At 38.8% G+C, this 12,820-nt stretch overlaps 1 protein-coding gene across 1 annotated transcript in view; it reads left to right on the forward strand.

Moving 5' to 3' along the window:
- The window catches only part of cygb2 (cytoglobin 2), a 40,336-nt gene that overhangs the window by 19,755 nt on the left and 7,761 nt on the right, over positions 1 to 12,820 (forward strand). The window contains exon 2 of the mRNA XM_025907812.1: positions 7,821 to 8,052. Coding sequence (XP_025763597.1) covers positions 7,821 to 8,052 — 232 coding nt within the window. The remainder of the gene's footprint in view (positions 1 to 7,820; positions 8,053 to 12,820) is intronic.

The raw sequence follows: 12,820 nt of genomic DNA on the forward strand, positions 1-12,820 counted from the left end.
TTTCCTCTGTAGACTTTTAGTAAATAGTGATATGGTTCAGCCGGTTTAATATATTTAACTATCCTCCATCTTGTTACATAACAGTAACACTTTTTCCCCTGTGTCTTGTGAATCATTCAATAAGAACAAAATTCCTGAGATACAGGGCTGAATAATGCTTAGGCCAAAACAAATAACAAAAAGAAGTGTCTGAAATAAAAAAAAAAAGAAACAGTTGCATCATTCAAATCTTTAGAGTCTGGTTTTGAAACTGTGACAGAGACTCCAGATCAGAACAAGGTTTTTTCCGTGCAAAGTGATGTTCCCCTTGTGTTCCTGCTATGTTTCTTGTAATGTACTATACAACCATAGCTTGGCTACAGAGAATTAAACATTTATCATTCCAGCACAAGAGGATTGGCACAGAAACTATTTTTTTTCTACGGAGAAAACATCAGAGAGAAGTCTTGTTTTCTTTAAGCGCTACAGTTAACTTTCATGTTTGTCTAAGCAGACCAGAGAGCGTCTGAATTATAAAGACTGTGTACGTATCGTGACAGCTGGTAGAGCCAAGCTAGAAGCCCTGCAGGCGACACAAGTGTTTGTAAGCCTAGCATGACACAGGATCTGGGGGATGTGGATGCATTGTCGCAGAGCTGCTGAAGGCAAAACTCCAGCGGGGAAATAACGGTACGAGGAATTCTAGTTAGCTCGAGCAATGAGAAGAATTAAACTGGGCCAGAGCAGAAGTAAGTGTGTGTGTGTGTGTGTGTGTGTGTGTGTGTGTGTGTGTGTGTGTGTGTGTGTGTGTGTGTGTGTGTGTGCGCGCATTTAAATCCATCTGTTTCAGTCACTGCACTCATTGTATGTAAATTTCAAAAGCGTTGTGTTAACAGCTACGCTTTGCATTGTCTGTGAAAACCAGCAGTACTTAATCTGTGCCATCCTCCTGCAGCCAGGCTTGTGGAAACGCTCTCACACACGCACACCGAGCTGCTGCGAGGCCACAGGCTGCTGCGATGAAAACTGTCAAACCCTGAATCAAAACAAATCTTTGTAACTAGAATCCCACAAGATGTTTTAGTTTCTCTTTGTTTATCTCCATGCTTAAGTCTACCATGGTTGTTGAAGAATGGAATTTACCAAATCTTCACCTAAAATAACTCTGATTTTAGGTACTGGTCAGGACTCAAACCCACTACAGGGACATCCGAGACAAATAATTTTGTTCTGTAGTAGCGCTTTGAGGTAAAGCTTTGAAAATACCTGCTTCCTTCTCTGTTTGAGAACAATGATCTGCTTCCCTGTCAGATTCATCTGTTGGTTGGTTGGTTGGTTGGTTGGTTGGTTTGCCACTTTTGGTCGGGACTGAAGTGTCCAGTGCTATGAACCTCTGTATTTACGGTCACGAGTAAAACTGATGATTATGAGGATATAATTTAACTAGAACCTTTGTGTGTAATCAAATGCATTCACCAGGCACTTCATTAGGCACTCCTCTTCACCTGCCTGTTAATGCAAATATCTAATTAGCCAAACAACTGTTCAAGCTGGGGGTGGCGTAATGTTGTGAGGGATATTTTCTCAGCACACTTTGGACCCATAATACCAAATGGGCGTAGAATTCAGGGGTCTTGAACTCCAGGCCTCGAGGGCCGGTGTCCTGCAGGTTTTAGATCTCACCTTGGGTCTACACACCTGAATCACATGATTAGTTCATTACCAGGCCTCTGGAAAACTTCAAGATATATTGAGGAGCTAATTTAGCCATTTAAATCAGCTGTGTTGGTTCGAGGACACATCTAAAACCTGCAGGGACACCGGCCCTCGTGGACTGAGATTGCCCACCCCTGTGCTAGAGGTTTATTTTTTCTTTTCTTTTTCAAACAGGAAAAAAAGCAGGGATCATTTGCTTGTTGGGGGTTCTTTGTATTATTGTAGGGTCTTTACCTTACATTATCAAGCGCCATGAGACGACTATTGTTGTGATTTCGCACTATATCAATAAAATTGAATTGAGCAGGATAATGCTCTCCATGTTCTCTCAACAAGTTTCTTGAACATGAAAATTAGTTAATTATACTCAAACGGCCTCCACAGTCACCAGTGTGATGCTAGGATGTCATCATGGACCAAAATCTGTAAGGCATGTTGAAACCTTGCCGTGAAAAATGAAGCGACTTCTGAAGGAAAAATCTAGCACTACCGAACAAAGAGTGCAATGAGTCTACGTGCAAATCTGTGACATTTCTAACATTAAGTCTAAAGCTAGGGTTTTATAATGTTACAGATGCATATATATTATGTTTTAGGTACATATTAGTGGCGTTTTAACATTTTTGAATATCGTTAAAATGCCTGGAATTCTGACAACAAACCACAAAACGATGCCAAACGATGACTCGTTGAAGTGCATTTCTTTTAATTTAGCTCAAAATAAAATGGCATGCTTAAAAATGTTTGAGGCACTAGTACTGTGCATCTGTCTCTCTTTGTAAGACCCAACAGTAGTCACCCATCATGCTTGGATTAAATATAATTTTTCCATCCCTTTTATATCTTGTTCTTTTCCCATGCTCATCACTGACATGAATCTGACAGATCTGGTGGAAAAAAAGTTGAGTTCAGAATGTAAAAAGTGAAATTCTGGCACTCATTAGCTGATATGTCTTCAGCATGTTAAAGCTCAGCATAATTGCGTGCTCTGTGACTGCCGGGAAAATTTTGGACAACCTGCACGAATGCTCCCTGTGCTGCTGATTCAGTCAAGCATCGGTTCACAGGATCAGCATTTCAGGATCAGCAAAAAGGCCTTCTTTAATATTTTGGCTTCACTTGTCTGGAGATCAAACTTATTTTTTAATTTCTGAACACCATTGCTGTTTATTTCCAGTCACTGTAATTGTCTACTACTTGGAACATCATAACTAAAAAAAAAAGGACGTGCTAGACAAAAACTGTTTTCAGATTTGGAGTCAGCAAGTGAAATTAAAGTACAGGTGAAAGAAATAGATTTAGTTTTAACAGGAATAGGAACAACATTAAAAATAAAACTGTCTTGTCTGTTTTCATTTTAAAGGGAAAACATCAGATCAGAAATTATCTCCGTCCTCACATTTGAAGCAGGATTTCTGAATAATGGAAAATGTTTCAGCTGGCATTGTGCGTGAACATTAGAGGATGTCAGGGTGCAGTGTGAAGGTTTGGCAGAATAATGCAGGTCTCACCTTTCCAACACGCTCCTATTGAATCCGATCATTCACACCATTCATGCTGGAAGCCGTGAACAAATAAAACACATTTGTGATTTCAACAAATGGGGCTTTGCCATCATTGAATGTACGAATTGGATGTTCCTCAAAATATTTTTTGATGTATGGTGACCAAATTATAGGTACTTTAAATGTTTTCAGTGGACTCTCACATTAAAAGCCATTATGTACTGCTTCACAAACAACTCACATGAATTGAACAAGCAAGGCAAGGCAAACATATCTTCTACAACATCTCCAAAATATCTCCATTTAATAACACGGTATAATGTTTAAAGTGTTACATTTATGTTTTAAATAAATGGACTTTAAAGGCTTTAAGATACAGCAGTTTCTTACAGATCCCTTATTGAGATCTCTTGTTTAAAATGTTACTTTAACATCATGCTACAACAAAATGTGGCTCCATAGTGCTCAAAGTGGTCCAAGATGCTCAAATTTTAAGTCAGTTGTTACCAATCAGTTGAATCATATTGCTGTATGTTCAAATTATTCCCTACTGCAAATAGCCAATGTATTGAGTGATAAAACTAAACATTTTTCAGACGTAACATAACTGTAAACAAAAGATGGACAAAGCCAATGTGACATCACCCAGTGGATGGTGAAGTCAGGATTGGAAGCTTTAATTTAATTCAGCATGAGTTCTTTCTCTTTGTTTATTTTTTGTTTTGTTAAGAGGGTGGAGCGAGGAAGATCAGGGGAAAAATATGGATGGAATAATAATAAAAATGTTGTGTAGTCCCACTTAAAGAGGGAGATCGTCATCAGATCGAGATCAAGACAAATTTTTGCAAATTAGTGCTAGAAATTCAATATTAGAAGTAAACAAGCAGGACAAGAAAACAAGCACAGTGAGCCATATTCTGTTTTTAGACAACAGAAAACTGCATTACAGTGCTCCAAAAGACACTAACACCACAAACACTGACAAGAAGCCAAGCAGGAAGCTACCTGCTCACGATCAAAGGGAATGCACCTTTGAGCCTTAGAAGAATTCATATTAAAAATAAATCAATTTATTTTCATCATAATTCTGATGGAAAGTTTGGCATTTTCATAGACATCATAAAAAATTGATCTAACACACTGTGTCTGCATGTTTGAATCTTTAATATTTTGTGTTTTAACCTCTGTGATATGAATAAAAAAGGCTGAGTCCTAATTTATCAGCTAACACAAGTGAGCTAGGGCAACAAGATGAATTTATAAACTGTACAGGTGCAATACACAATCCCACATACCAGCTAATCAAGGTTAAGCAACAGTCTAAAAAAAGCCAAATCTGCCCTATAACTGTACTCACCAAACATAAACATCTTGGGTGGTCTGCACCTTGCAGCCACGATATTAGACAGAAAATCTGTAAAAAATACTCAAAGTCTTCAACAGCACAAACACAACGAAGAGGTCCAACTTAATGAAGAGAGCCATTCATCTCAGAGTTCATATGAAGACGGAAAATATCCAAGACCAAATCTGTTTTTCCACCAGGCTGTAAATGTTGTTTAATGCTGTAAACGTAGACGTTATATCAGGGCAGTGTGAGGATTCACTTGCTTTGGAATCAGTGGCCTTAAAGAGGAATTCAGTTTTTGCCACTTCTGAGTTTGCTTCATTTTTAGGATTTTTTTTTTTTTTTTTTTTTAAAATAAGTAGTCCCCAGTCTAATGCGCGTAGTTGAGCCATTCATTCTAAAATGAACTGCTGCGTTCACATAGGCCCAGTGACTAGCCTGTGATCCCATTGTGACCAATTTCAGTGGTTACCAAGTAGCATACAGTGCTACTATGAAAATCTCTTTGTGACTGTTGAAAAACTGTGACAAATGCAGCACAAACAGGAAACAGACTGTTCACCTTCAAAGTAAAAGTTGTGCTTTTAGTGGTAAAACAGCTTTTACCTAGAATGCAACTGGATCTTGTTTGTGTCAAGCATCATTGCTGTTTGGGGGTAGTTGAGTGCTTGCAGACAAGTCAGCATCTCATGCAACTGTGGCAACTCTAGTAACCAAAGCAATCACAATGAGGTTTTTGTTGCAGGACACTGTTTGCCAAACATTTTACTAATGAAAAGCCAAAAACCTTGAGCAATTACTCTCGAACCAGTTGTGGAATACATATTCTAGCGTCCAGAGGATTGCTAGGTTGGTTCCCAATCGGCCTAACATGCCAAAAAAAACATCAATCGCATATACTTCATTCTAACTGGCCATGCCACCTGCATATGTCACCAGTTAAAGCTTTACTTGATAATATTTATTTGAGAAGGCAAACAATTATCTTTTACCTTTCAGTTAAATCTCAGCATACATACATACATACATACATACATACATACATACATACATACATACATACATACATACATACATACATACATACATACATACATACATACATACATACATAAATAAATAACTGGGCCATTGCTGAAGCTAAACAACATACATGCTTTAATATGTATCTCTAATATTACAACTTCTGTAGGTGTCTTTCAGCGTGCTACACTCTGATACACAGCGCTTGAAAATTAAACGGCACTCTTCAGCCCACCTGCATCCAATTACACTCAAAGAGCCTGATCAGTCTTGACTGCAGAGTCTCATCAGTGCTTCTGTAATGTAAAGGTTTCTGCTGGGAACTTCCTGCCACACGGATGGTGCTGAGGCGAATTAAACACTTTACAGAAAGGAACTGCACTTTTTGTCAAAAACTAAGTTAGAAAGAGAGAAAGAAAGAGACAGGTTGATTAAAATTTATGGCATGTAGAGAGTTTGAAAGCTTTGGGGTATCATTTGGATGATCGTTTTAGTGGCTTTATGGCTTTGGGTCATTCATTTCATGTGTAAATTTGGATAAAGCCAAAGTCGACACATTCTTCAAATGCGAAGACGCATGTGTGCTTCTCATTATGATATATTGTCGCTGCTGTTATTGCCGCTGTTTAATGGGATTTGTGCCAATAAAACCTTGCTAGATGTTTTAGCTGTCACAGATATTCAAACGTAAACAACAGCATGAAGATGTTTTGTTGCTCCTGTTTTCCTAATTCTTTTGTTCCTTGTAATATATGGTTTCAGGGTTTTAAATCTTCTCTTCTTCATTCTCTGTGAAATTCCTCTGGAAGCGCAGTATATATTTTCCATTTGAAAGAAATCCTGTTAGTACACTTACTGTCGGTGAGCAGAGAAGATCACTGATTACTTCATTCCACTTTGTAAAAGTTTATTTTTTTCTTGTTTCTCTGTTTCAAAGACCTTAAAATCACATTTTCTCTCCATGGAAAATGTGTGAATTAAATCGAATGGTCTTCAGTTATTTAAATAAAAAGCTTTTTACCTTCAAGGTTTTAAAAGGTTATATACTGAATCCTGTAATTGTCCTTAATGATTACAGTGGACATGTCAAAGCTTCGTCCCCAAGCCAGAGTCTTAAAGGACAACACTTTAGAAGTGTAGTGGAAACTTTGGGGCTTTCTTTTCATGACATTAATCATAAATGAGCCAGCGGCAGGTGTAGTTTTGGCCCCTTTTCTGCTATTTGCTGGAGGATCAAACATTATAGGCTTTGCAGCCACGAGTGAGAAGATGGTTGCCTGCCCATGATCTTCAGTGCGTGCGGTTGGTGTGTTGGCAGCCGTTTACCTCATCGTTACAGGAGCTGATTTTTGTTCCATTTGACTCACACCATCATTGTCTTGTTATTAACACCTTCAGTAGATCCAGAACACTGTAGCGAAAATACTAACTGGAACTGGAAAGAGGAACCATATTTTTCCCATATTAGCTTTTCTTCTTTTGCTCCCTGTTAAAGTCAGATTTGAATTTTGCTTACAAACATGTTTCCCTCATATCTCGAATAATCCGGCCACGTCATATCTTAATGAACTCATGCCTCTTTTTGCTCTCTAGTCTTTCCCCTTCCCCAAATGCCTGCCCCTCCCTGAGCCTGGTTTTGCAGGACATTTCTTCCTGTTCAAATGGAGTTTTTCCTTCCTACCATCACCAAGTGCTTATTTATAGGGGTCTGTGTGGTTGTTTGAGTTTCTTTCTAATATTTTACCTTACAATATAAACCACCTTGAGGTGACCAATTAAAATTAAACTGAACTATGGAGCTCCTGAATTTTGATAGAAATGGAAACACAGTTCAAGCTCAACTATTATTTTTAACTCACAGGCATGTTTGAGTACAAGCTTTTGATGAATGAGGGGTTCAGGACGATGAGCCATATTTTATTCTGAATCTTTCTCTCATCTGATTTTTTTGAGTCTGTGTAGAAAAAAAACAAAGTTTAAACAATAAGTGACTTTTGCTACTTTAGGCATGGTAGTTTTAGAAAGGGGTGCTGCATATATTATTATCAGCAGTTTCACTCTGTTTGTGGTTCCCAAGTAAAAATCAGAAATTGATCAGCAGACTTCATCCTCTGTGGACGGTATTGGTCCAAAATGTAAAAACACTGACATATTCATTCACACACATCAACCTGGATGTTAAAAAAAAGAAAAAAAAAGAAGCTCTTTTACTTTCATATTTTAATAATGAATTTTATTCACCTCTTTAGGTTTTTTGTCAACTTCCCATCGGCCAAACAGTATTTTAGCCAGTTTCAGCACCTGGAGGATCCTGAGGAGATGGAGCGGAGCAGCCAACTCCGGCAGCATGCCTGCAGGGTGATGAATGCCATCAACAGTGTGGTGGAAAACCTCCACGACCCTGAGAAGGTGTCGTCGGTGCTGGCCCTGGTGGGAAAGGCCCATGCTATCAAACACAAAGTGGAACCCGTGTACTTTAAGGTAACTTTAGAAAATGAACCTTGTTTTTTGGGCTTTTTTTTTTCTGACTTTGTTTTAAACACTTTTAAACATGTTGTCTGCAAGGCTGCACTTCATCAGTGCAGCCATGAAACAAAGCAGGGAAGATAATTGTCAGGGGTTCTCTATCCTGAATAACTAGCAGTTTAATAAAGGTATTTTCTTGCTTCAGCGGCCCTTTCAATTATCAAAGCAGCCCAAAGAATTTTCTCATTACCAGTCTAATATCATGGGGGATATTTCACTTTTGTCACTTTACTCAGGACAGAAATAATTCCTGTTTTACTTGTTTTTCTGTTTTATTTCTCAAATGTAGCTGCAGTGTTTTGCTTTGTGTGTGTTTTTAATAGAAATACTTCAAGCTTTTGTGAAGCTGGAGGCTTCAATCTTTACTTAGACACATGCAAACAAGCTATGGAAGAATTTTATGGAGCATCAAGTTTATCCTGTAATCATTGTTCTGTATAATGTAAAAACATGCATGGGCATAAAAACCAATAATAACAAATACATTAATTTGGTCCCAGATCTTTAATCCTGTGTTGAGTTTTATTTTTTGATTTATAATTTGTTCTTTTGGATTTAAGGAGTATTTATGTTCTAGCTCTATATTTGCCTTGAGCTTAGTATTCCTTAGAGCCTTGTAGTTATTTATATTTATATTTCTAGTTCTTGCTTCTTGTTTTATTATTTTATGTAATAAACCGCTGGTCTGTTCCATAAAATTGCCATTACTGGAGTTGTTGGACCTCTGTGCGCAGTAGCGTGAATGATGGACACATTCAGACGTGTAACCTATATAGAGCAGCTTGTCTTGCGCTCAACAAGAATAAGCTGCATAAAAGTCTTTGGTACAACATTAGTTACATTTTTAGATGTCTGTAAATTCTCTATCTTTCTATAGTTTAGCTTCCATGTGCTAAATTTAGCTCAGTCCCACCTGACCATACCTCGAGAGGTCTTTGCGCAGCAGTCATTCTGTCAACAAATCTTTACTGAAACCTGAGATACTCCCATAATCATTGAGAAGCTAGAAGACTTATCAACAGATGCATCGATAAATGCACTTAGATGCTTCATTAGCCTGAGAGGAGCTGTTGCCAACTCACTGTAACCAGGGCACAAACTTCGTAGGAGCTAAAAATGAATTCAGAGAAGCTCTCAATCCTGGCAGACAAATAGTGGGAGTTCATTTTCAATGCTCCTTCTGCAAGTCATGCAGGCGGCGTCCAGCAACGCCAAAATTAGGACCATTCATAACATGCTGAACGCCACTACTGCTCAGTGTTCAGGAGGATGATGGCTCTCTTTGAACTCTGTTTTATGAAGCCAAGTCTATTGTAAATAGTCGCCTCTTGACTGTTGATAGTATCAGTTACCCAAAGGCAACTGAACCTCTCAATCCAAACCATCTTATAATAATGAAATCCAAAGCTGCCCTAACACCACCTGGGAAATTTGTGAAAGAAGCAATTAGTTGCCTTTCGTGTCCATTCTGTCCCAGTCTCGTCTCTGTGTCTTGTCATCAATTGTATCTCCATATTTTGTTACCCTTTCTGTCTCTTCTTGTGTCCCGTTCCATTGTTTGTTCTGCCAAGCTTGTACGTCTTAGTCCTGGTCTCAACATGTGTTACTTCCTGTTTTATTTTGATAGTCCCTTGCGCATGTGCTTCCTCTTTTTGCTTTTTACCACATTCTGTTCAGCTGTGCTCCCAGGTGTCTCCACTCTGTCCTAATCTCCTCTTGTGTACATATTGTCTGTGTCTCCCTCTTTTCTCTCATGGTGTATGAGCCTCTGTCCATCTGTTTAGCCTCAAGCTTGTTCCTGTTCAACTCTGTGTTGCTTTTGCTAGCATAAATAAAGCTGTGATTTTAAGTTTACTTCCATCTGTTGAGTCCTGCACTCTGGGTCCACTCTCTGCCTGCCAGACATCCTGATCATGATGTTTACGTTACTAATCCTAACCCTAACACAGACGCAGGAACACAGACGAAGGAAGACTGAGTTGATCTTAAAGCAAGCTGTTGGAAATAATTCAAAAGGTAAAACACAAGTCCAAAAAGAGAACCTGGAAAAATACAGAAACAAAAGCTTGAAAACACACGGGGAAGGATCCAACAGTGCTTGGATTGGGGAAGTGGAGAGAGCTGAGGAAAATGAAACAGCTGAACTAGATCACAGACGAGACAAGGGAAGCACACTGGAAGCAAGGCACAAGGAACACTACTTCACAAGACAAAACAGGAAGTGGGAAAATGCAGACATGGATTTACTACAGGAGACTTGACACAAGAGGAGAGAACACTGTGGGAAGAATTAAACTCCCACTATTAAACTGAAGCAATTAGGGGGAAAATATTTTGCCATCTTTTAACAATAGTCCGTAAACATCTGGCAACTGAGAAGATCAACTGCTGGACTTTTGGGAGAGGAATGTCCTATTCTCGTCTGATATAAGATTCAGTCCTTTATTTAGCAGGGGAAAAATCTTTTTGAAAATCTACACCCTGGAGTTTTTCAGAAAATGAGTTTTCAGTGATTTATATGTGGACGAACAGTCCAAATTCCTGAAAAAAGACAAGTATATATGTGGAGAGCTGTGACACCAATAAGTCCTATTAAGATCAAATCTCCTTTACAAGTGAGAGAAATGCCAGGTGGCAGCTATATGGACCCATAACATATCAACCACTGCAACAAAATCCATGCAACAAATACATTATATAGAAAAACCCACAACAATAAAATATCAGTGGCCACTTAAGAAACAACTACATGCCACAGAAGTTAATCTCTCTCTCTCTCCCTCCCTCCCTCCCAAATATCCTCCTCTGTCACACCAACTCTCTGCATTTCCTCCTTCACTACGGCTATGTCCACACGTACCCGGGTATTTTTGAAAACGGAGATTTTCCGTTTTCGTTTTAAAAAATAATCCCGTCCACACGTAAAGGCAGAAATGAAGGAAAACGCTGCTAGGAACATGCCAAAGCAGCAGGTGGCGCTATATTCCTAACAGTGTAGAAATGTTGGCCAATCAGAAGTCTAGAAGACTCGGTGGGAAAAAGTAAACAAAGATGGGGCATAGAAGCAGAACCGAGTCGTATATATGAAGGGACAGTAACTGTGTGTGTATATGTAAGCATTTAAACACTGCAGAGAGTACAATTAACAGTAACAGTATTGTAGAAATTCATTTCACCGAAACAACAACGTGGCGCACACTGTGACGTCAAAAAAGGCGCACACCTTTGACACTGCGTTTTCTCCGTTTTTCTCGTCCACACGTAAATGCAAAAACGGAGTTTTAGAAAATATCCACCCTGGCCGGAGTTTTTAGAAATCTCCGTTTTCAGTGACCGAAAACGCCGTTTACGTGTGGACGAAAGGTGCAAACGCATAGAAAAATATGCGTTTTCAAAAATACCCGGGTACGTGTGGACATAGCCTACATCCGTGAATCTTCTCTGAATCTTTTCCTCCTGACTAGCAGCTCAATATTCAACATCCTTTTTCCAATATTTCCACTATCCACACTACCATCATGTGAACCTTCCCCTTCTCTCTTGCTACCTTTTTTAAATTTAAAAAAATGTTTTATGCACAATTTTAAAAATAAAAAAAAATCAGCAACAACTTCAGTCTTTACTTTGCTTATAGCTTTCTGTAAAACCTTATATGTAAGGTTTTACATATGCAAGTAAATACAGTTTTCCACAGACCTGGAGCACATTACAAAGTTAGCTTTTAGAGGAGCGTAGACAGAATCAGAACCAATTACAAATGTCTTAAACTCATTTTTGTATACCGCCCATGTTTTTACATAACACTTGTGTTACATTCAGTGTTCCTCCTGCTCCATCTGACGGGGGAAGTAGATTATTTCTCTTCAAGTCTTCTGAATGTTGCTGAATGTTGTGTTGGTTCATAAACACAACAGTAACCAGAGAAAACTCTACCACCATTTAGACCTGAATTGATCACTCTGTGAATAGGTCATTAAAAAATTAGTCCCTCTGTATATTCCTTGAATTTTCAATCTCACGTGTTCAAGGCCCGACCTTTTTTTTTTTTTTTTTTTTTTTTTTTTTTTTTTTTAGGCCAGTCATACATTTCATACTTCCTGTTTTCTCATAATGTGTCACGTTATGGGCAGAGGTTACTTTTTTTTTTTAAGGTTGACTTAATGGCTGAGACAAAACTGAAACTGACAGCCAGGTGGTAAAACTGAAGGTGCTGCACATATAAGTGGGGAAAAAACTAAGAAACTCTGTACAAGGAACAGTGGGGAGATATGGGAACAAGAAACAAGCAGCAACGACTGAAGGAGAACATCCAGATGTTTGACCAACAAACACAATGACCTGATAATCACCTCTGAGGACTGTACACTGCAACATTTATGTTTGATAAATATAAAACAAAACCGCAGTGACTCAAGGAAGCACCAAGTGGCTTCCTGAATGTCCAAATGCTCCGTACAGACATCAATACAACCAGAAGTCCTTAGATCTAATGACCGGATGAAATACGAGAGCCCGCACTGTTCACTGATTACACTCTTCACGCCGGCCACTGGGCAGGATACAGAAATAAATCCTACCAGATCATCATCAACCACCTTTATTCATTTAGCTTAATAAGATAAAGGGTTTGCGGCATAGTGGTGCCGCAGTTAACACTGTTGCCTCACAGCAAGATGGTCCTGGCTTTGAGTCCACTGGCCAGCTGGAGACACCTCAGTGTGGA

The sequence above is a fragment of the Oreochromis niloticus genome, linkage group LG6, assembly GCF_001858045.2.
Source record: "Oreochromis niloticus isolate F11D_XX linkage group LG6, O_niloticus_UMD_NMBU, whole genome shotgun sequence".
In the NCBI taxonomy this organism is placed as follows: domain Eukaryota; kingdom Metazoa; phylum Chordata; class Actinopteri; order Cichliformes; family Cichlidae; genus Oreochromis; species Oreochromis niloticus.